The 22,244-nt window shown below is 46.7% G+C and overlaps 4 protein-coding genes and 1 long non-coding RNA gene across 6 annotated transcripts; 2 read left to right on the top strand and 3 right to left on the bottom strand.

Annotated features, from left to right (window-relative positions):
- Window positions 1-2,934: 2,934 nt before the first annotated feature.
- LOC133884143 (uncharacterized) lies at window positions 2,935-3,617 on the bottom strand. Its single transcript, XM_062323504.1, has 2 exons — window positions 3,358-3,617; window positions 2,935-3,292 (listed from the first exon to the last, which is right to left on the bottom strand). Exons 1-2 carry the CDS (start codon window positions 3,615-3,617, stop codon window positions 2,935-2,937), a joined length of 618 nt encoding a protein of 205 aa, XP_062179488.1.
- A 673-nt stretch (window positions 3,618-4,290) lies between these two features.
- Window positions 4,291-7,829, top strand: LOC133885738 (uncharacterized). The gene is made up of 9 exons (XM_062325480.1): window positions 4,291-4,888; window positions 5,222-5,269; window positions 5,423-5,482; window positions 5,885-5,971; window positions 6,058-6,162; window positions 6,767-6,880; window positions 7,056-7,156; window positions 7,251-7,362; window positions 7,536-7,829. The coding sequence occupies exons 1-9, from the start codon at window positions 4,388-4,390 to the stop codon at window positions 7,659-7,661; spliced, it is 1,254 nt and encodes a 417-aa protein (XP_062181464.1). The 5' UTR covers window positions 4,291-4,387; the 3' UTR covers window positions 7,662-7,829.
- Window positions 7,830-8,515: 686 nt separating this feature from the next.
- On the bottom strand, window positions 8,516-10,447 carry LOC133883898 (peroxidase 1-like). The gene is made up of 4 exons (XM_062323294.1): window positions 9,808-10,447; window positions 9,534-9,719; window positions 9,258-9,423; window positions 8,516-9,138 (listed from the first exon to the last, which is right to left on the bottom strand). Exons 1-4 carry the CDS (start codon window positions 10,120-10,122, stop codon window positions 8,708-8,710), a joined length of 1,098 nt encoding a protein of 365 aa, XP_062179278.1. The 5' UTR covers window positions 10,123-10,447; the 3' UTR covers window positions 8,516-8,707.
- A 2,107-nt stretch (window positions 10,448-12,554) lies between these two features.
- Window positions 12,555-14,271, bottom strand: LOC133883882 (peroxidase 1). The gene is made up of 4 exons (XM_062323271.1): window positions 13,916-14,271; window positions 13,585-13,773; window positions 13,340-13,502; window positions 12,555-13,198 (listed from the first exon to the last, which is right to left on the bottom strand). The coding sequence occupies exons 1-4, from the start codon at window positions 14,126-14,128 to the stop codon at window positions 12,777-12,779; spliced, it is 987 nt and encodes a 328-aa protein (XP_062179255.1). The 5' UTR covers window positions 14,129-14,271; the 3' UTR covers window positions 12,555-12,776.
- Window positions 14,272-19,035: 4,764 nt separating this feature from the next.
- On the top strand, window positions 19,036-21,918 carry LOC133885551 (uncharacterized). 2 transcript variants are annotated; one of them, XR_009903234.1, is made up of 6 exons: window positions 19,036-19,807; window positions 19,921-20,069; window positions 20,672-20,723; window positions 20,833-20,904; window positions 20,978-21,133; window positions 21,712-21,918. It is a non-coding gene; the product is annotated as an uncharacterized LOC133885551 (long non-coding RNA). The 2 variants fall into 2 exon arrangements; XR_009903233.1 differs by lacking the exon at window positions 21,712-21,918 and having other exon boundaries at window positions 20,978-21,251.
- The last annotated feature ends 326 nt before the right edge of the window (window positions 21,919-22,244 follow it).

The raw sequence follows: 22,244 nt of genomic DNA, 5'->3' as shown, positions 1-22,244 counted from the left end.
AATTGGAGATGCTCGTCTTCCAAGTGGAAGATGCGTTGCGGACCGGTGCCGACCGCAAGCAAGTGTTACCCACCAGCACTTTGGAGGAGGAAGGGTCCGGTTCACAGGACGTCGACTGCAACGACATTGTTCCTGTGGATTGGAGCGCCGATGAGCTGTTGTGTGGAGATTCAGTGGACTCTATGTCTGTAGAATCCGATAGGTCGTGGCGTCTGCAGTGAAGTGCTTTATGTATATTGTTGTCCGGATAGTGGTAATAAACATAGTGTTCTGTACTGACCGAACGAGTTCATGGTTTGTACTGAGATAATCTAATCACCTATTGCTTAACTGAGAGTGCCTACTGTCTTTGTCAAATAAAGTGCCGGGTTCTTGTATTTCATCGCGTTTCTGACACATTGCAGGAGCAGTATGGAGTACGCCCCATTTCTTCGGGGTGATGAAGATGACATTCCGTGGGATGATGTTGTGGCGCCCACCCAAGACGACTTCTTCGGGACGCAGCCTTCTTCGGCACAAGATCAGCATCCGGAAGGACAGAATGAGTTGCCAGCGGCAAGTGGTCGTGGAAGCAGTTACACGATCCAGGAGGACCTTCATCTTGTGAAGTCGTGGCTAAACGTGAGTATGGATCCAGTGGTGGGGAGCAACCAGAGTATGGGGGCTTTCTGGCAGAGGATCGAGTCATTTTTCCACGAGCACAAGGACTTCCCTAGCACTCGGAACAAGAAGTCTCTTCAGGGTAGGTGGACCTTCGTCAACGGCATGGTGCAGCGATTCTGCGGCCACTATGCTAAGGCCCTCCGTAATAGGAGGAGTGGGATGACAGAGGCAGACACGGTAAGCATCATTATTTTGAAATGTGTAGTCTCAATTCATGCAATGCGTTCAATTAAATCTGATTTCATCCCATTTCAGATTGCTACTGCATGTAAGATGTTCCAAGCAGTTGAGAAAAGGGAGTTCACATTGATGCCTTGCTGGGTCGAGTTACGTCACCATCCTAAATGGCAAACGGAGTCGTCTCGCAAGAAGCAGAAGACTGGGGCAGAGGGAACCCCGGTATCTACGTAGCAGGGAGAGTCCTCCCCCAGCTGCAACGAAGGTGAAGGGGCGACTGCCACGCATACCAGCGGGAGCAGCCGGCAGAATCGGCCAGCAGGTCGCAACAAGGCCAAGGACCTCGCTCGCGGTTCGTCTTCATCTACCTCGGTAACAAAACCAGTGCTTGAGATGTTTAACAGGCAAATTGCTGTGAAGGAGAAACTTGAGAAGGAACGAGCTGATCGCTTTGCAGAGATGTTGAGAATTGAGCAGCAGAGGTTGCGCCTTGAGGAGGAGCGTGTGCAGCTGGAAAAGGTCAAGCAGGAGAGGCAAAAGATCAGGGAGGAGAGGGAGATAATGAGCATGGACATTTCGCAGATGGACGAGGACCAGCAGGCATATTACAGGAGCCTCCGCCGAAGCATAATTGCTGCTCGCCAAGCTGAATCTGCCCCCTGAGTCCTGTTGCCCATTTTTGCAAACTTTGTATCCTTTATGTACTTTATGGTTGCTGTATTTGTTGAGGATAGAATTTTTCATCTACGGCATACTTTGTCTTCAATTCCATAGGACCTTGAACAATTTCTATGTTCTGCCTGTACTGAACCTGCTTCGTACCTGGAAGTATGCATGTGCACTTGTGGACCAAGAAGCTGCTATACCTGTATGCAGGTGCAATTCTGGACCAAGTAGCTGCTACCATTTTGCTGCTATACCTGTATGCAGGTTTAATTCTGGACCAAGTAGCTGCTGTCATTTTGTTGCTATCATTTTGTTGCTATACGTGTATGCATGTGCACTTCTGGACCAAGTTGGAACTATCATTTTGCTGCTATCATTTTGCTGCTATACGTGTATGCATATGCACTTCTGGACCAAGTAGCAGCCGTGGTGCTTGAACTATGTAGGTACTGCGACGAACTTCCTGATGCAATGAACTTTGTGCAATGAGAAGCTGTGAAATGCAAGTGCTCAGGGATGTGTTTATGAGGAAGAATCTAACCATACATTGTTCACTTATTACCTTGGATAGACAAAATGTTGTGATAACTGTGGCTGAAAGTACCATATGCCAAAATAAAACCATGGAAGCCACATCAGAATCTACAATACCTGGAGATAAATTTTTACACGATGAAATGCGACACATAACTACGTCCAACCATATTACATTTATTTAAGCACATTACATGATGGAAATAGGTCTACTGTCCTTTTTGCATCTGCCACAGGTGCTCCACTATGTCGTCACGGAGTTGATGATGCGTTGGTTGGCTTCTAATTTACCCGTACCTTTCCATAAATGCTTGAAGTGGGGGGGGGGGGGGTTGGTTCGTGAGACGGCACCGTATCCTCGCCCGAACCCTCGTAGACGTATTCGAGAGCTCCTCCCGGTCTCTCATCCTCGATTATCATGTTGTGCATGATAACACACGATGTCATTACGTCGCTGAGGGTTTCTTGATCCCACAACCTCGCAGCTCCACGGACTATGGGAAACCTGGACTGCAACACTCCAAATGCCCGCTCAACATCCTTTCGTGCAGCCGCCTGCTGCACCACGAAGTGTTGACGCTTCCTGCCTACTGGAGCTGGTATGGGCTTCACAAATGTCGCCCACTCCGGATAGATCCCGTCTGCAAGATAGTACCACATCGTGTAATGGTGGCCATTAATAGAGTGGTGTACCTTGGGTGCTACTCCCCCAGCAAGGTTGTCAAGGAGATGAGACCGGTGCAGCACATTGATGTCGTTCAATGAACCTGGCATTCCGAAGAAGGCATGCCAAATCCATAGGTCCTGCGACGCCACGGCCTCTAGAATGATAGTCGGTGTATTGACATGGCCCCTGAACGAACCGGACCACGCCGTGGGACAGTTCTTCCACCTCTAATGCATGCAATCGATGCTTCCAAGCATCCCGAGGAACCCTCGACGCTGGTTCATATCCAGCAATCGAGCAGTATCCTCCTCGTTCAGAGCCCAGAGGTACTCGTCACCGAACACCTCAACAATGGCACGCACGAAACGCCGCATGCTCTCAATGATGGTGCTCTCCCCTAGCCGAAGGCACTCGTCGAGAGAATCTGCAAGAGCATCGTAAGCTAACATATGGAAAGCGGCAGTTACTTTTTGCAGGGGTGACAGCCCAAGCTCTCCTGCAGCGTTCCTCCTTTGCTTGAACCACGGGTCATGGTCCTCAACCTCCCTCACAATCTTGCAGTACAGATCGCGTTTCATCCTGAACCTGCACGGCAACGGATCAGTAGTACTTCATACATCGTCCGTACGTACACCAAAGTACAGTGTTACCTGCGCCGAAAAATGTAGTCGGGGTACACTGCGGACTCAGCAAAATAGTCGTTGTACAACCGATTGTGTCCCTCCAGCCGATTCCTAGGTATGCGCCGGTGCCCGGGGACGGAGCCGCCCCACGGCCCTCTGCGCGAAGCTTCGACGTCGGCATGCCATGCGGTAAGAGTCGCTAGGACCAACTCATCTTCCTCATCGGACGAATCGGTGGAGAAACATAACTCTCTCATGTACTGTTTCCATGCTGCACGAGGCTCCATTTCGTGGCTTGCAAATGAGAGGCCCTCTTGCACCTATATATAATGCTCGGCCGAACCTTCCAAGGGAAGACACTTGTGCTCCTTCCCTTACAAGCCACTTCGTCGGAGGCTTCGGCCGCAAGCTTGCTTGTTCCTTGCTTTGCACGATTTCTTCTACTGCAAGACACCACAATTTATGTTGTTCGAAAATAATGTCATCGTACTGCTTATTAACTGAACTACAATTGCAGACCATGACAAAATTCAATTATTTCGTACCAGTGAAACGGGATGCTACGTCGGCGGTTATGTCGGTTGAATATTAAATATTGCAAAATAGGAAAGAGAAGATAGATGATGAAATAAAGGAGATTCTGTTAGAGATGAAGGGAATGAGGGATGTTGTAATAGTGATAGAGGATGTTGTAATAGTATTTTAGAGGATAAAATTTTAAGAATTTTGTTAGAGATGGCCTTAGATGAGGTGGGCAGAGAGGAGAGGAGGCGAGTTGCGTGTCCCGGTCGTGCAAACCCGGCTCGAGGTGAAGGAATGAGTTCGTTCGCCTCGGTCACGTCGGATCGTAACCGGATCAGATCCTTACAACCTGGAAACGTAGCCGGATCGGACGGAGGAGATCCCGCCTCTGACGTCGGTGAAACGAATCCCACCCGTTGCCTCTACGGGCCCACGAGTCAGTCCCCCACCGCGCAGTCCTAGCGCGCCCGCAGTTACCCGGTGACGAACGACGAGCTCCCCCTCTACGCGGCCCCAAATCGACGCTCGCCGCCGCATGATCCGCGCACCTCGCCTCCTCCCCGAGCACTTGACATCGCCAATCCACCGCCGCGTCCCCCTCCTTCCGTACCCGCCTCGCTTCCGACGCTGCTCCCGCGCGCTGCCCGCCGCCTCTCTCGCCGCACAAACCCTATCCCCGACCCGCCGCCTCGCGTCGTCCGGCCTTGCCCCGTTCGGCCTGCTGATGGATCCGGCCGTGCCCGCCCCCGTCCCCACCCCCGCCCTCGCACCCGTCGCCGACGCCCACGCCGAGACCAACGGCGAGAGCGTCGGATACGAGGACGCCGCGGAATTCGAGGACGCGGAAGTCGGGGGCGAGGTCGCGGGAGCCGGGATGACGCCGGCGGCGGGGGACGAGGAGGAGAGGAGGGAGCTGCCCGAGGAGCTCGCCAAGGGGGTAGTGTGCCTCGAGTGCGAGACGTCGACCGAGGCGGCCGCGGCGGGGGTCGGCGGGACCTGCCGCGTCTACGTCGTCGGCACCGCCCACGTGTCGCAGGTGAGCTAGTGTCGTAAATCGTAGTCCCGATATGATCTGTCAACGGACAACGATTTCGAGCGTGATTCGCAGGTGTTCGTATTGGGTTGTCGGAATGCAGGAATATACACTTGTCCAAGTTCTGCGTGTAGGCATTACCTCGGATTTAGAGAACATTGCATACTCCCATTGCTTCTCATTTCGTGTTAATCTTACTTGGGAGGCAAATAAGTTTCTTTTTTCTACTAAGCCAGTACGCATATCATCCAGTGGTTTCAGTCTGAATGTTTCAAAAGGACCGCATTAGTACAACTATATCATGGAGTGGGTATTTGACACTTGATTTTATTGCAGGAATCATGTGATCAAGTGAAAGCTGTCATAAACTACCTGAAACCTCAGGTTCTTCCTCTCTTTACTCATCATCAATAATTTTTGCGAGTTGGTGGATTTTGGCAGGTTTGCTGCCTGCTTTGTATTGTATTATTTTCACTTTTGTTGTTTGGTCTGGTAAGATATTCCTCAAATTCCTTTGCATCTCTTTTGCAAATGTAGGCTGTTTTCTTGGAGCTCTGTGCCAGCAGGGTTTCAATTTTGACACCACAAAACCTTCAGGTATCAAAACTCAACATTTGTGTATTTATGTTCCTATGTAAGATGAATAACCAACAACCCTATTGTGAGGGGCTTTTTTTTCATTTCTAATATAAAGTTGTGTAAAACAAAAAAGCTAGACTGGTATGTCCTGTCTGGATTCTGAATCATCACAGGATTGGACGTTTATTTTTGTGTATGCACAAGTTGTGGTTTTTTGTGTAGTAAATATTTTTTTGTGGATCCTCCTTATAATTCTACGCATATAACCTTAGAGATATGCTATTTTGTAATAAAAGTTTGAGCCATATTAATGGCTTCAATTATCACCCAAATATAATATTTTGGTACTTGGAGATGTTAACTTTTGTTTACCTGTTCCTTAATGCATCACCTAATTCATCCTTTAACCTGTTCTCACAGGTTCCTACTATGAATGAAATGATTGACATGTGGAAGAAGAAGAAGATGAACACTTTTGGGATTATTTACAGCTGGTTTCTTGCAAAGGTATATGTGGATGCTTGTCTTCGCCATTAGCACTAGTTATCTCATTTTCATATTACTTGATATATATATTGTTTTTGTTATCCAAGGTTGCCAGCCAACTTGAGGTGTTACCTGGAGCTGAGTTTCGGGTGGCATTCGAGGAAGCAATGAGTTATGGTGGCAAAGTTATCCTTGGAGATCGCCCTGTCCAGGTATGCAACCTAGTGCTGGAGTTTGGTTGTATGTGTACAATCCTATTGAATAAAAGTACTCAACTTCTGCTCTGGTTGTTTTCACGCATATGGCATAAGCGAACACAGATGATTGATTATAATGCTTCACACGGAGTGGTCGTATATTCTGATCACAAGTCAACACCTTGTGCTTCTAATCATCTTTTCATGTTCTGAAAAATACAAACATTTTCAAAATGAATATCGCATAGGGCTGCTTGGATAGCTGTCACTTGCTTATTTAGTATGTCTTCTTCTGTGACGTGCCATAAATTAACGAGGTTACTTCTGTTAGTATTTGACCCAAAGATTGAGATACACCTACGACATTAGGAATAGCTTTTAGGAATAAAAGATGAAGCATTTTAGTGATTCATCCTATGTTTATTGGTGATGCTGTTGACTATCGCTATTTGCTACTTCTTGGCATCACATTATTTTTCTTCAGTATACCATATCCGTCTTGATGCTTTTTGAAATCTTGGTCTCCGAATTTCCTGCAGAATAAGTTGAAATTTGGTTAATAATCAATTTTAATTAGCAGTGGATACCATCTTGACACTATTCTTTATTTGTTTTGAAGATCACTTTAAGGAGGACCTGGGGAAAGATGTCACTGTGGCACAGGGCAAAATTTTTGTACTACATTGTTTTCCAGTCCATATTTTTACCAAGCCCGGAGGAACTTAATAAGATGGTACGTTGTCCTAAACTCCTAATGGTCCGCACCATTTTATGGCTGAAAATGCTCTCAGAGATTTTAGGTAGCCTATAGGATCATGGAAGTTAATGTACCTTTTGCAATTAGACTAATTATACATAAAAAGTAGTTGTTATTGTGTTCATGTTGTAATGACAGCGCTTGTCTACAGTTGAAGGACATGGACGATGTTGACATGCTAACACTTGTTATTCAAGAGATGAGTAAGGCATTTCCTAGTTTGATGGAGACACTTTTACATGAACGTGATATGTGAGTTCCTTTAGTACAGTTATTTTCTGTAAAGCAGCTCTTTTTTATTCCTGGTGTTAATGTTCAGCTATAATTATTAAAATTGTGCCTTCAGGTATATGTCTTCAAAATTATTGAAGGTGGCGAGGGAACATTCTTCTGTAGTTGCGGTTGTAGGAAAGGGGCATGTTTCTGGAATAAAAAAACATTGGCAACAGCCAATTCAGGTTCTTCTTTTTCCCGTAATAGTATTTATACTTCATATATATTACCTTATGAATAGGAAATTCATCACTGATCTTTTTTCTCTCTTCTTGATTAATGTGATTAATGTTTGCTTAATAATTAATACAGATTATATAATTAATATATACACTTTAATTTTCAATGTTGCTTGCAGGTAAGAAGTTTACTGGAATTACCAGCAGCTAATCAAGGTGCTTCGAAGCTGAAAATTTTGGCATCCATTGGAGCATTGAGTGGTGTAATAATAGCATCCGGAGTGTATCTATGGTGTAAAAAATGACAATGTGCGCAGCGAGGTTTTGTTCTGTTCAGCGTGTCTTAGTCTCATAAGGAGGTATTTAGTTTACTTGTAATTTCTTTATTTTTTACATAGATGTAATTTTGAAAATTAAAGTTAAACAAATGAAATAACAGAACTAGATACCGAAATGTGGCTCTTTGCACAGCATTGCTTTTTATACCCTCTTCCCTTTCAAACTTGAGCAACTATCTGCATCCGGACAAGGAAACTTCAGATCCAAGCATTAAGCATGCACCTGATATAAACTATCTCGCATCTCATGCTTGTTCACTGGGTCAAGTTATGTTAGCTTGCATGAAGGCTGACGCAATCTTTAATATAAGTCATGAGGCGTATGGTGTATGGTGTATGGTGTGATTAAATATTTCATGGACCGTATGCGTGCTATGGAATAAAAGAAAAAAAAGAAAAAAAGAGGAAGTTACATGCGACCGTATGTGTATAGCTGTTGAGTGCTGTTCAAATGTTATTCGGATAAGAGAAAAGAAAATGCAAGATTGCTATGTTAGAATCTGTCTTGGCCCAGTATAGCTTGACGCGTTGGGCATGAGCCTCAGACAGCCTGCGTTGGGTATGAGCCTCAGACAGCCTAGTTGGGTATGAGCCTCAGACAGCCTAGTTGTTCGACGCATGGCCCTATAGCTGTTGAGGAGCGGGCGGCCCATGTGGGATTCAGTGGTAAGACAGAACGTTCTATCTATTTTATAACGATCATTATGTATTCTTAAGTAGTAGAGATTTTAATATAATTTGATAAGATGCGGTGACCAAATAAATTTGGATGCGTATACTTGGTCAAACCATCAACGCTGTCAAGAGGAGTATAAAAGAACGAATAAATAGCTCTTGGCATGGCATTCGTCAATGACGAGCGTGTGAACAGAACATAATTCTTAATGCACACACTGTTACAGTTCATCCTCTTCTGAGCAAAAGCATGTTCTAAATCTGAATAAAAATATCACTTAAAGAATACATATTAACAGAAGATCGTACAGATTAACCGTTTATATGTGCAACTGAACCTAGTCGACAAAAGCGCCACACGTCGGCCTGATCTCCCCCAGGTCGCCGTAGAGCACGTCGGTGCGCCCCATTTTGACCATCGCGGCCGCGAAGTCCACGTAGTACTCGTCCGGCGACGTCGCGTTGGCCACCTTCTTGACGTATCCCCTGGTGACGGGGTCGTCGAGGAGGCTGCTGTCGGACTGGAACAGCCCGCCCGTGGCGAGAACGTGCCGGTAGTAGCTCAGGTCGAACGTGTTGCCGCTGCCGGGGTCCATGGGCACCTTGGTCTTACCTTGGCCGCGGTCACCGGGGCCGGGCGGAGGGCAGAGCTTCTTGAGCTGCGCCGCGTAGGCCGGGTCCAGCGACGGGTCCCGGTCCATTTTTCCGGTGAAGTTGTAGAGCCGCTGCTGGATCGGCTCGCAGTGGGAGGTCCCGATGCTGTGGCACCCTGACGAAAGGCGAGGCGTAGTGGTGGTTTTGTTAGGCTGTTGCTGTCGCTCACGCAGAAAGGAAGGGGATGGTGGTAATGGAGAGGAAAGGAGGAGAAGTGAGCGAGCAGGGAGCTACCGAAGAGGACGGCGATGTCCTTGGAGTTGAGCGATTTGACGCTGAAGAAGGTCTTCACGTCGACGATGTTGGAGTCCGGCGGCGCCAGATCGTTCTCGGCGTACTCGGCCACGGTGACGTTGCCGTCCCGCCGCCCGGTCTCCACGTCGTACCACGGCCCTTCGCTCTGGACGCACGACACAAGCGAAACATGCAAAGCGAATCGCAAGAACCTACGACTCAAAAAACTTGATTCGAACAGCGTTTCGTGGCACTGCGTTTGTATGCTCTGCTCACCAAGTAGACGGCGTCTCTCGCGGCGATGGCGATGATGTCGGCGCAGGAGACGGTGAGCGGGCAGACGGTCTCGAGTCGGGCCTTGATCCTCTCGATGGCGTCGTACCCTCGCATGCTGCGGTTGGGGAGCGCGTCCCTCTCCGCCTTCCCCTTCCTCGACTTGAGCATGATCGATCCGTCGCAGCCCTTCGCATGAGCAGAGAAGAGCATCAGGAACACCAGCCACGCATGGACGTGCGGCTGAAAACGCTGGACAGGTAGCTTGGCTGGTTACCTGAACGAAGCAGTCGTGGTAGTGCATCCGGAGCAGGGACGGCATGAGTGTCGAATCTTCCAGCAGGATGAGCTTCATCTCCTCGAGGACGACGTCCTCCGCGATCGGGCACGTCGGCTGGTAGAAGCCGACCTGCAGCGCGGCCTCCGGCGAGCTCGCGAGGGCGCTGGTCACCAGGGCCGCCACGAGAAGCAGCAGCCGCTCCCTCCACATCAAGAAACGACGCTCTCCTCGCAGCTCGCCAAGACAGGATCGCGGGAGACGATCGGCGATGGCCTGAAACGGCGTGGAGACGGGAGATGATACGCGAATCATCCTGCAGGGTGGTCGCGATCACACGGGGCGGGGGAAGTCGGCGCGTCTGGTTACCCTGTGGTTTTCGGATGGGTGCGGGTGACGAGCCTGGCAGCGGCGATTGAGTAGGACTGACTCCGCGTCTCCCCTTTCGAGGCTTGAGGGTGGTTTGGTTGGTTGGTGGGCGCGCGTGTCGATCGCCGGGTTAATGGGTTCTCCGGGTACGATCTGCTCAACAATTTCTGCTTTTCCGGCCGCGTGTCTCTACTCTGTGGTTGGTGGATGACGTAGCACTTGAAGGCTTCATACATGTTTTTTGTTAGGCTGTAATCAAAGTCTTAATCTATGGCGTTGAGGTACGTGATACTGAAGTTTAGGAGATGTTTCCTCGAGAGTCGAGATTAGTAGACTCGTCAAGGCAGGTCACCATCACCTCACTTGCAGGGGAAAGTTAGCGTCGTTTAGAACTGGTGACGAATCCAGTATGAAAATGGATAGTATGCTCTCAAATAGGAAAGTAAGTTTTTTTTTAAACACCGGATCTCTATTTACAGAGTTTTTATTGGAGACTTTTTAATAAGGTGTGCGAGACCGGAGGTTTGAACCCTGACCAACGCCCTCTACTCTTAGAGGTTTGCCATCGGGCTATAAACCCATTCTCAATTTTGTATCTTTTTATTTCTTAGGTCGATTCAAAACTAGAAAAAGTAAATTAAAGATTCACTCTTACCAAATTAAATTAAAAAATAAACTAAGTGATAACTCAAAACTACTTTTTGTGTACTTACTTGCATCCCTACTCATAAATTAAAGATACCATGACACATGCATATTAAAGTTAGTCTATAGCTACCTATACTTCCGGCAGACGAAATGAAGAGATTATTGTAAAATTTATGATAAATTGTTGTGATATTTGTGTTTGAAACTTATATCTAGAACAAATTTTTTACCAAATTATTGCAAATCGCACATTGCAAATGTATCCTTGGAATGAGCAGAAATGTTGTCTTGCTGGTTGCACCATTGTACGACTTATGCCGGGAAGTAACTGGGAGTTATTCGCAAAAGAAAGGGAAATCATTGTGAGTTTGGACACACTGAGATGGCTGGGCAAGAATCATCGGGTCCACAGTCCGCCTCTGGTTCGAGCTCCTCTAACCAACCCTTCTCCAGCTTCGTCCTGTCTTTGCCTTGAGCTCCTTTCCAGACCCATCCGCCTTGGGCTCTATTGCCTAGCTCCCCGAACCAGTGGTGAGTTCCTCCATCCACATGAGATTGTTGTGCTTGTCAACGAGCCCTTCTCCAGCCCTTCGATCAGCTTGGAAGATTCCTTCACACCATTGAAACTTATTTTAATAGCTAAAACAATCGCTTCTATAGTATGAAACAATTTCTTTTATAAGCTTACCAAAAGGATCACCAATGTCGTATAGGGTGACTGTGTGTGGTGCAGGAGTTGGTGGTAAATAGCGGCGCCATGCAGAGATGCCCAACTCGCTCATCTCTAGTGACCGTCACGACCGGGCCGACCCACTAACGTGGGCCTCATGGGTTGAGCATTGCGGATTCGGTCCACCCATATTAGCCCCAAAGCCCCCTTGGCGGGACCAGACTGGAGCATGACCCGTCCATGTTCACTTTTCAGGCCAGCAAGGTCCGAGCTGTGCTAAGCTTGGTTACGTAGCAGTGACCTCAATCTAGAGCCTAGTGATTTTTTATATTTTTAAATAAAAAATTGTAAATATCTGCGTCCGTGTTGCATATATTTGCAATTTTGATTTAAAATATGTAAAAAAATAGAGCCCAGCCACCTCTAGGAAAAAAAAAATCTAGAGCTCAGCCTTTGCTCAAACCAGGCCTCAGGCTGGACAATCAGACAAGGATGCAGAAAATATGTAAAAAAAATAGAGCCCAGCCACCTCTAGGAAAAAAAAAATATAGAGCTCAGCCTTTGCTCAAACCAGGCCTCAGGCTGGACAATCAGACAAGGATGCACCAAATCTGCTTAATTGCTTTAGGTCCGCCATTTGCCACTAAAGAACAGAGAACCAGCTGGCAGCTGCACTGCAACTCTGTTTTGCCCGGTTCTAGAGCTCCGATTCGACGAGATGCCATCAGCAACAATCCACGCCCTTACGGTGCACGCCATGTGGGCTGCTGGTTAAGAAACTGTTTCCTCCCGTTACATTAAGCTGCAGCATGGGCGTGGGACTGTCCACTAACACATGTCATGCGGCCGCGAGTGATGAGTGCATTATTGACCGGTCTCCCTGGCTTCGATCACAGCCGTCAACAGGTAATGGGCATGCCGTCTAGTATGCCGTGCATGTGCTGATGTGCGTAACAACTGGATTGCTGATCAGCTGTTCCATTTTAATATACATGGCAACGGCGTCTAATGACACGCCGAGACAAGTGTATATGCATGATCGATGCATATCAAGGGAGGTAAAACACAAGTTTATTGTATTATCATGAGATCCTAGTGGAGAGGAGAAAATTTTGCATGCATGGTTGTAACAAAACAAACAATCAATCAATCGATGATACAGTAAAAATAGGAAGGAGAAGAAAAGGAGATGGAAATCGTACGTAGTACATGTCAAATCAAAAGTCTGAACCCCGGCCCGTAATGACGCTGCACACTACATACAGTCTCGATCGATCTCAGGTTAATTGACGACGCTGCACTTCTTCCTGATCTCGCCCTGGCTGCCGGTGAGCACGTCCACGCTGCCCATCTTGACCATGGACGCGGCGAAGTCGGCGAAGAACTCCTCCTGGTACGCACCGGAGGCGTGGCGCAGCACGTAGGCGCGGGTGAACGCGTCGGTGAGCAGCGCGCCGTCGGAGTGGAAGAGGCCCCTCCGCTTGGCCACGTTCCTGTAGTAGCCCAGGTCGAAGGTCCTGAAGCTGCCCGGGTCCATCTCCACCAGCGTCGTGTTGTCGTCCAGGCTCGGGCACTTGGTGCGCAGCCGGGACATGTACTGCAGGCTGAGGGTCGGGTCGATGTCGTGGGCGTTGTCCAGGCCGGTGAAGTTGTAGAGGCGGTCGGAGAAGGAGAAGCAGTGCGACGTGCCGATCGTGTGCCCGCCTGATCGAATATCGAGCATAGGATCAAATCATAAGGAGTCAGCTATGGGATATATCGATCACCATTACTAGAATGAACTGTGATGATTTGTGCATTGCATTGTAGGCCACGGCACATGAATATTGGAATGGTGTTATTTACCCGAGAGAACGACGAGGTCCTTGATGTCAAGGTTCTTGGCGCCGAAGAGCTGAGTGAGCTCGGTGAAGTTGGCGGTGGGTGGCGGCAGCTGGTCGGTCTCGTTGGAGATGGAGACCCTGCCGTCTCGCCGGCCGAGAGGAACGGACCAGAACGGGCCCTTGCTCTGCAAAACAAGAAGTAGTATTGAGAATTTCTACCGATTCTACACGTCCTGCAAGTGTAAACTCGAGTGTCGTGGTGCTCACCAGCCACACGGCGTCCCTGGCCACGAGCGCAAGCACGTCGGCGCAGGAGACGGTGTCGGGGCACGCCTTCTCCACCGCGGCCTTGACCGTCTCGATGAAGCCGAAGCCGCGCAGCGTCAGGTTCGGCTTCGCGTCCTTCTCCGCTGTGTTGTTGCCGATGGAGTCCAGGAGAACCGAGCCGTCGCATCCCTACACCATCCATGCGCGCACAGCGGGTTAAGCAAGCCAGCACAAGCGCCACTTGCCGGCCCAGTACACACGGCCAAGCTCTCAAGTCTCTGCCGATGCCACCTTGCCGCCATGCGACTGTGTATGGATGCAATGCACGTACCCTGACGAAGCAGTCGTGGAAGTGCATCCTGAGGAGCGGCCCGGCGAGGCTGGGCGCGACGGAGAGCGCGCGCACCATCTCCTTCCGGACGACGTCCTCCACGCTGGGGCACGACTGGCTGTAGAACTTCTCGTCCAGCTGCGCCGACGCCGACGCCGACGCCGCGGCCAACGCCGAGAGCAGGAGCACTATGAGGCCCCGCCTGGACTCCATCTTAGAAGCTGGAGCTAGCTCGCTTCTCCCTGGCTAGCCTTGCTTATTGGCAAGAAGGAATCGTGTGCTGCTGCTGGATTGGCGGCCAAGACACGGGGCGAGATTTATAGTGCCGGACAGGGGCCTACATCCGCATGTCGTAGGCTGGCTTCCGGTGCAGGCGTGAGCTTGCATGGCTGAGTGAGTTGTTCTTGCTTGCGCTTTGCGGAATCTTTTCTGTAGCAGGTACAACGCCAGGTTACAACGTAGACGGAGTAAAGAATGTCATTTTGTTCAGTTAGAAAACAAACTTGTTGTGCAGTTAAAGCAGCATAAGTACCACATTAACACCTACACCTATGGTAGTGGTTAGCACTGGTGAAAAATCACTATCGCAGGTTTCCTTTTTGAAACAGATCATGCGTGGTTAGCACTGGTGAAAATTCACTATCGCGGGTTTCTTTACTTATTGAAGACATCGGACATGTTTTGACAGGAAGCTCTTTGCATGGATTCTTTATTTATCGTGGGCTTCCCGCACGTCTAGCCTACTGGTGATATGTCCTCAACCTTTTAAGTTCACATTAATCATATGTTGTGTTCACATTAGACTTATATTCCCATTAGCTAAGGTATGCTATATATGCAGTCCTTGGTGTGTTGCATACACATAACAATTAGGTAACCAATTACATCTATCGTGGTATTAGATTTCATATGTCCTTTGACCTTCCGCTTTAGCTAATCCCACCCGCTATCTATCTGCACACCACCGTTACCATGGCTGGAGACGACACCCACTCCCTCGATCGTGAGCACAAGGCTGTCGCTACCCGAGAACATGATGAAGCCCTCGCTCATGAGCTTTAGGCCACTATGACCTGTGAGCGTGAAGTTGCAGCCACCACTGCGGAGAGCATCATTGCCCTTCATCAAGCCGAGGTTGCCATCGTCGCCTCTCTCCACACCCAGGTCGTGGCTGTGCAGAACATCAAGGCTCTAGTTCTGATCATCTTCGACCTCACTACGGGAAACTACAACAAGTGGCGTGGCTTGCTCCTCATCACCCTCATGAAATACTCCCTTATGGCTCATGTGCTCTCCGATGGCGTCCATCCCACCATCTCCAATTGGCATCGGATGGACTGTGCCATTCTCTTGTGGCTCTACGACACAGTCTTTGCGGAGCTCCTTGAGATCACGATGGTACCCAGTACCACTACCCGCATCGTTTGGTGCGGGCTTGAGCAGCAAATCATCAGCAACTAGGAAACCCGTGTGTTGTATCTCGATGCCGAATTTTGTAACTTCGTCCAAGGTGATCTCATCATCATTGACTACTTCTGCAAGTTGAAAAGCATGGCGGATGCTCTCGACGATCTGGGCGAGCCTGTACCCGACTGCACCCTTGTTCTATCCATTCTACATGGTCTGAACGAAAAGTTTACGTACATGGTGGCTCTCCTCAAGTGCTAATGACTGTTTCCAACATTCATCAAGGCTCGTTCTGACCTTCTCCTTGAAGAACTAATGATGAAGTCGCACCCTTCCGAGCCCTCCACCACCCTCAGCACCATCACTCCCTTCGGCAATTAGGCATCGGGGGCGAACTCCACGACAGGGCCTCGCACCATCTCAGGTCCTCATTTCGTGGCTGCTCCACATGGTGCCCAATAGGGCCCCTCCTCCGGTAGCTCCAAGGGCTCGGGTCACCGTCATCATCGTGGCAACGGTGGCTGCAACGGCAAGAACTCGTTTGGCAACGGTAATGCCAGGTGGCCCTCCTTCTACAACCCATGGATAGGCACAATCTGGATGTAGCCAGGCCCCGATGGCCAAGAGCCCCATCAACAGATGTCGGGCATGCCGCAACATCCTCGCCCCGGTGATGCACCATCACAGTAGTAGGCGTTCCTAGCCACACCCCCATCCATGTTGTACTTGGCGTCGTAGCATGGCTGGATGTGGCCACAAGACCTGGTTCCTCAACCGGCCTCGGGTCCTCCCTCTTGACATCTGATGTCTGGTCTTGGCTCGTGGGATCAACAATCACTAGCCAATGCATTCAACACCATGACTCTTGCTCCTCCAATCATAATAGGCTAGTACATGGACCCCGGTGCGACCTCGCACATGATATCGGACGCCAGTAACCTTTTCCTATCCCATTCCTCTCAGTCATATACTACTTCATCTATTGTTGTTGGTAATGGGTCATTTCTGCTCATCACCTCCATTGGCTCCGTGTTCTTTCTAATTCACTATATCTTAATAATGTTCTTTCTGCTTCACACATCATTAAAAATCTCATTTCTATTTACCAATTTACTACTGAACAATTACTCTGTTGAGTTTGATCCTACTAGTCTTTTTCTGAAGGATCTTCGGTCTAGAAACATGATCATTAGGTACAATAGCTCCGAACTTCTCTATCCTTTGCATCTACCATCATGTGTTCCCCGTCATGTGCATGCCCTCACCACCGGCGCCTCCACCCCCCTCTCGCATCGTCTTACTATTAGATTCTAAAGCAACTGAATCTTGCTGAATTTATTCTGAAAAGAACCGACTGAATTTGCTAGTTACAGCTTGCAACTAGCCACTGATCCTTGTACTTCATGATTTGTAGTTGAAGGATCATCCAAGATTATGTATTTTTGCTTGCAGATATTTCACGTAACCGTGAGAGAACATTACTTCAGATTCTGAAACGAACTACAATGTCCACTTCAAGGTGCCGTTTGCTCTAGCCTGTACATCGGCCTGTACTGTGTTTGCTTGGAGCAAACTAAATCGTGAAGTGTCCAGAACACAAAAAAGGATCAGAAATAAATCGCAGTACTGCGTAGCCTGTTTGGTCATAAAAATGACAGTACAAATCTGTTTGTTCGCATGTAGCGATCTGGGTGTTTCGTACAGCCTTTGCATGTTCATGCAGTAGTACAGTACTTGCTAATTAGCTTCAAGCCCTGCATTGCACGCAAACGTTGATGACAGTACAGCAAATACCGATGGCAAGAGCTTGTCACTTTAGTCGGTATCCACCTCCTACACACCTGACCTGGGCAGTGAGCACACCCTTTCCAAAAGTGGAGGAGATAACTGGTGATTACACACAATGACACAATCATCGGGGCATTACGTCTCCAGCTCAAATTTGAGATAATTTCTGCCACTGAATGCTAATAAAATTCTCAATTTGCTACGAATTTAATTTAGTTTTTTCATCCTCTAAATGATATTACCGTCATAACATAGGTGGCGATAGTGGCAGTGTGCTACTGTTGTCAACTCTGTTATAACCGAGACGGCACACAAGGAAAAAAAGTGATGATATGAAAGGACCATAATTTTTCAATAACAAATATAGAATTTTGTTAATATTTGGTAGCACATATGGAATATTATCTCCTGAAATGTACACCTCAAAGCAGCAAGTACACGGCAATCAACCAGGGTTAACAAATGCGACCGAGGACTGAAAACCGGACCCTAGCGTATTCTTCGAAAACCGGAGAATTCAGCCAAATTCAACTGAATTTCGTCAAATTTCTGAATTTTAAATTTGAATTTGATCAAAAACCACTCGGTTTCTAAGTACAAACCAGACCGAATCGATAAAAAACCGTGCATTTCGAGCGATTTTCGTAGTATTTGTTAACCCTGCAATCAACAAGAGGAACGTGTACTCCGAACAGCACAAGCCGGCACTGCAGGTAGGGTAGGTAGGCGTCTGATATTCTAATGCATGTGCGATTCCAAGCAGGGCGGCTACCTGCAAGCCGAGCCAACGAACTCCCCAATTATTGGGCTGGGCGTCCGTCGATGGACACTCTGTTATGAGGTGAACCGGCGTTGCCACACTCATCTGTATATCAAATTGTCAATCATCCGCCTCGCTAACAACACGTAATCGATGATCCGTTCAAGAGCAAGAGCTCCCAAATCGAGGAACAAAAATTGAAGCCATATTAGGTAGAGGCAACCGGACAACAGTTTGCATCATGATTCACGGCCACATGGGGTGGGTGAGGTTACCTGCCGGTTGTTCTGTATACCATACTGCTGCAGCCAGTAGCTCGCGTTCTTGGCGTTCTAAATTGCCCCACTGACCGCAGGGTGCACGATACTGAATAATTTGGTTTTAAAAAAACAACACTGAATAAACTGACTGGACAAGCATGTGGCTTCGTACTTGTTGGGGATCAGCTCACCCACGGACTCGGAATCGCTCTCACAGACTCAGGCGCTCTTCTCTCTTTCGGCTGATGAAAACAGCCTGTTGTCGACGAAATTCAGATAGCAGGGAAGTTCAGAACTTCAGCGAGCCAGAGGGGATTTTGTGCCGTTGACTTAGTGACTTTTCCATTGATTTGAGCTGTAATTTAAAGAGAACTAGCAAGGTGGTTCGTGCTAATAGCGCGACAAGTCTCGCTAAAATATTTTAACACGATGACATTTGATTTAAAATGAATCTCTTTAGTTTATTTGTGAGGACAAAATGCATAGTATTGGAAAAAGAGAGAACAATTATGTTAAAGGATGAGAAATTATTTATGCTCGCAAATTATGTTAAAGGATGAGAAAATTATTTATGCTCGAAACTTATTAAGTTTTTTTCAATATTTTTGTGTAGTTGTCCTGAAGCAGATCAACGGAAGCTCAAAGTTTAATCCAGCCCATATGAATTAGTTTAACAAAGTTTTTTGGAGTCACGTTAATCTAAATGGGTTCGCCCTGTGTCCCAGCACAAGGCAAAGTCTATCCTTTCCATGTTCAGATCATTTGTAGCTAGGCCCAATCCAGTGCATAAATCTGGCCCAGTTGGAAGTGGTGTTCTCTTTTACGGATCAGAATGACTTCAAAAATAAAATAAAATGGAGACATAATACTCACAGCTCGTTGCTCTCCGTGCTTGGTGGGTGGCTCTCGTCCGCTCGACAGAGACTGCGCGGAGGATGAGGGATGTTGGCATGCGGGTGGTGCCTTTGCTCTCCGGGTGTCCCGATGGGAGTTTAGAGAAGAGCCGTTCACGAAGGGGAGGTGGAATGCGAGGTGTCCAGTGTAGGCTTCCAAGGTCTCCGTCGGCTAGACGGATCCTTAGCTTTCCCGTCTCTGGCCTCAATCCCCTCTGTCCCTACCACCGCCCTCCTCCTTCCCCCTACTCAAGATACGTGCGCAACGACCAGTAGCTAGCTCTCGCTAGGTCGATCCTACCCTGCTCGTCCTCGTCCATTCCTCTGATCAAGTTGTGCATGTGGAAAAACTACGTCTTTTTGATGGGTGCTTCGTGGGATCACGTGCGAACTGATGGGGTTCATGGAGACAGCCACCGGGATGGGCGGGGGGTTTCAGGCGCTAATGGGACGAAAGTCGATGGACTTCGAGCGGGCGGGCACCGCCGGCGGGCACAAGCTCTGCAAGGAGCTTGACCTCTCTGCCTTCATATTTCTTCTGAGCCTTTTTGTTTGGTTAATTTGGTAGATCTTTGCACGGATTCTGTTGTAAAGCTGTGAGCTTTGTTGTGTTTTTTGTGCTTGGATCCAGGTGTTTTTCTGCATTGGAACCTGTCGTGGTTTTGTGAACTGGCGGTGAACTAACTGCTTTCACATGTTTACAGTTACGATTTCTCTGTAATTTCAATCAGAAAGTGTTTATCTACACATGCGGTAATTCGTAGCTGTCAATAGATGTTGAGAGGTACCTGAATTCTAAAATGGATAGTGCTGCAAAAAGCACTTCTCTTTCTTGCTACATTTTGTTTGTCATATCTGAGGAATTTAGCGTAACAGTCTTCAATTTATTATATGCAGCCAAATCTTCATTTCAGATTGTTCAAGGAAGGATAAAAATATTACCAGTTTTGGAAGTTACTTGAAGTAAACTCAGAGTACCACAACCAAAAGTTTGTGAGAAATCAAGAAAAGTTATCCTCGTTTATTCTCTTGTACATTTCTAAATGGTAAGATGAATTCATAAGTTTAATTGCATTCATTCATTAACTTAGTTTGTCTTTATAATTCTATATATGCCTTACTTATCTACATTTACTCTTTTTGAATGGTAAAGAAATATTCAATCTCATTCAAGATGATTTGATGACAAATGAACTATTTGTTTTGGATTGCTATGTGTACATCTTCGTATATAGAAAAGCTAATAACTAATTTTGGTATGTCTAAAAAACTTTATACTCTGGAAGACAAACTAAATCTAGATCAATTATTTTAAGATTTGTATGCTTAGCAGATTATCTTTTAGATTGTCACTTGATGCAAAATGATTTATATAATTACACATGAAATAAAGCTGAGACTTTGATGAAAACCATACAAGATTGTCAAAAATAATCTCTGCCAATAGTATGAACAAAACAGATGTACAATCCTTCTGATTGAAATTTTGAAAATAGCTATCTCAGTGGCAACAAACTCTCAGGTTCAATACCTGACTTGAGTAGCATGCACACCTTATATGCTTTGTAAGCTCAAGCATACTTGAGTAGCTCTTGAACCATTCATCCTAGGAGTTTTCTCATTAGGCTTACTTTTCTACATTGAGAAGGCATCTTGATGGCAGTCGGTTGAGTGGAACGATCAAACCATCATTGGGAAAAGTCAGTAATCTTAAAGAGCTATAAGCACTTAATTTTTCATTTTTGTAATGTCTAACAATAATAACACCTTACTTTCTTTACGTAATGCATTTTGTCTGGACGACGGCAGATACCTAAACAACAACAATCTCTCGGGTCAGATACCAGACATCCTTAAAAACAAAGCTGGACTTGATTTGAGGTATGAAGAGTAAGAGAATATTCATTTGAGTCCTTTTTATCCTGATGATATAATTTTCATGAATAATTTACAGGACTGAGGGGAACAAATTTGAATGAGTCTGGCAAGGAGGAAATACACTGATGCTAATTTCAACCTGATGCTGCATCCATGCATACCGAAGACACTATTTGATGATGAAGGGAGATGAGTGAAGACAATATTGATGTTTGATGTATGCTAGCTGAAGGTTGATGTTAAATTTAGCATTCCTTTGAGCCATTTGTGTATTTTTGTTGTACATGTTGCATCGGATAGAATCAATGTAGGGATACCTTTAAGTTGATAGAATCATTTATTAATCTATTTAAAAGTCAGAAAAACGTTCATGTTCTGAAACTTGCTTTAGGACAGTAACATGCAGCGGGCAAAAAAATAGAGCTGATTACTTGAATTTTTTAAGTTCTAACTTCTGCAACTCTGGAATCTCATTAGCAGTACTGATAGACATAAATACATAGTACATAACAATTAACAACTATGCAGCCAGTTCTGAGCATAAGTAATTGCTACTGCATCCAAATAAGAATAAGGTTTTTCTGCTTGTCCACCTGGAGTTCAGAGCATTGTATCTCGTCCAAGTTAGATGAAAAAGTTATTTTTTTAGTAATGATCAGGCTATAGTCATCATAGGTTGGTTATGTGTTGTATAACAAATTTTAAATGAACAGTAGTATTTATAAGGTTTTTTTTGGAATAACTGAAAGTTATGAACCACTGAAATTGATACCTTTTTTGTTTGCTAAAGCACCTAAGCAATTATTGCAGAGGCGATTCCAAGTGCTAAAGAATGTAGATCATGTGATCGGATGGTTCGGTGAATATATTATGTACACTAGAGCATCATCACCGGGCTCTTGCAGAGAAGGTGTTAGAAGTTGAAGAATGAAGTTTAACTCATTGGATGTTACAGTGTGAAGAGGAAGTGCACCGGAAACTTGCACCGGGATGTTTTACATAAAGAAGAAGTGGCGCGGTTTGACTGAAGTTAGCTCACAGGAAGGTCCGGTGATGAAGTTGAAGAATCCACCGGAGTATTAGCTGTTTAGGATAACTTTGAGTGGAATCCAACGACTAATTAATGATGGTGTACTCACTGGATTATCTGGTGATTGTACTTCTATTGTCACCGTATAATCCGGTGCTAACAACTTTTCTGAGTCATTGGGTTAACGGCTAGTGTGCGAGTTTGATGCTATAAATACCCCTCCACTTAGTCATTTGAAGGTGTGGTTGTCCAGAGAAACTCATACACTTGAGAAGATATCAAGCCACCAAAGTGTTTAAAGTGATCATCCAAG

This window comes from Phragmites australis, chromosome 11 (assembly GCF_958298935.1).
Source record: "Phragmites australis chromosome 11, lpPhrAust1.1, whole genome shotgun sequence".
Taxonomy (NCBI): Eukaryota; Viridiplantae; Streptophyta; class Magnoliopsida; order Poales; family Poaceae; genus Phragmites; species Phragmites australis.
This window is presented reverse-complemented; position numbering and strand designations above follow the sequence as displayed.

What these genes read in the sequence shown, in the direction of transcription:
- LOC133885738 (XM_062325480.1), top strand. Translation starts at nt 4,388, where the DNA reads ATGATCCGCGCACCTCGCCTCCTCCCCGAGCACTTGACATCGCCAATC. An exon ending in CTTTTACATGAACGTGATAT is followed by an intron (nt 7,157 to 7,250) that starts GTGAGTTCCTTT and finishes TTGTGCCTTCAG; the next exon opens with GTATATGTCTTCAAAATTAT. An exon ending in ATTGGCAACAGCCAATTCAG is followed by an intron (nt 7,363 to 7,535) that starts GTTCTTCTTTTT and finishes TGTTGCTTGCAG; the next exon opens with GTAAGAAGTTTACTGGAATT.
- LOC133884143 (XM_062323504.1), bottom strand. Translation starts at nt 3,617, where the DNA reads ATGGAGCCTCGTGCAGCATGGAAACAGTACATGAGAGAGTTATGTTTC. An exon ending in GACTACATTTTTCGGCGCAG is followed by an intron (nt 3,293 to 3,357) that starts GTAACACTGTAC and finishes GTTGCCGTGCAG; the next exon opens with GTTCAGGATGAAACGCGATC.
- LOC133883882 (XM_062323271.1), bottom strand. Translation starts at nt 14,128, where the DNA reads ATGGAGTCCAGGCGGGGCCTCATAGTGCTCCTGCTCTCGGCGTTGGCC. An exon ending in CCAGGGACGCCGTGTGGCTG is followed by an intron (nt 13,503 to 13,584) that starts GTGAGCACCACG and finishes CTTGTTTTGCAG; the next exon opens with AGCAAGGGCCCGTTCTGGTC. An exon ending in GGACCTCGTCGTTCTCTCGG is followed by an intron (nt 13,199 to 13,339) that starts GTAAATAACACC and finishes ATATTCGATCAG; the next exon opens with GCGGGCACACGATCGGCACG.
- LOC133883898 (XM_062323294.1), bottom strand. Translation starts at nt 10,122, where the DNA reads ATGATTCGCGTATCATCTCCCGTCTCCACGCCGTTTCAGGCCATCGCC. An exon ending in CGAGAGACGCCGTCTACTTG is followed by an intron (nt 9,424 to 9,533) that starts GTGAGCAGAGCA and finishes TCGTGCGTCCAG; the next exon opens with AGCGAAGGGCCGTGGTACGA. An exon ending in GGACATCGCCGTCCTCTTCG is followed by an intron (nt 9,139 to 9,257) that starts GTAGCTCCCTGC and finishes GCCTTTCGTCAG; the next exon opens with GGTGCCACAGCATCGGGACC.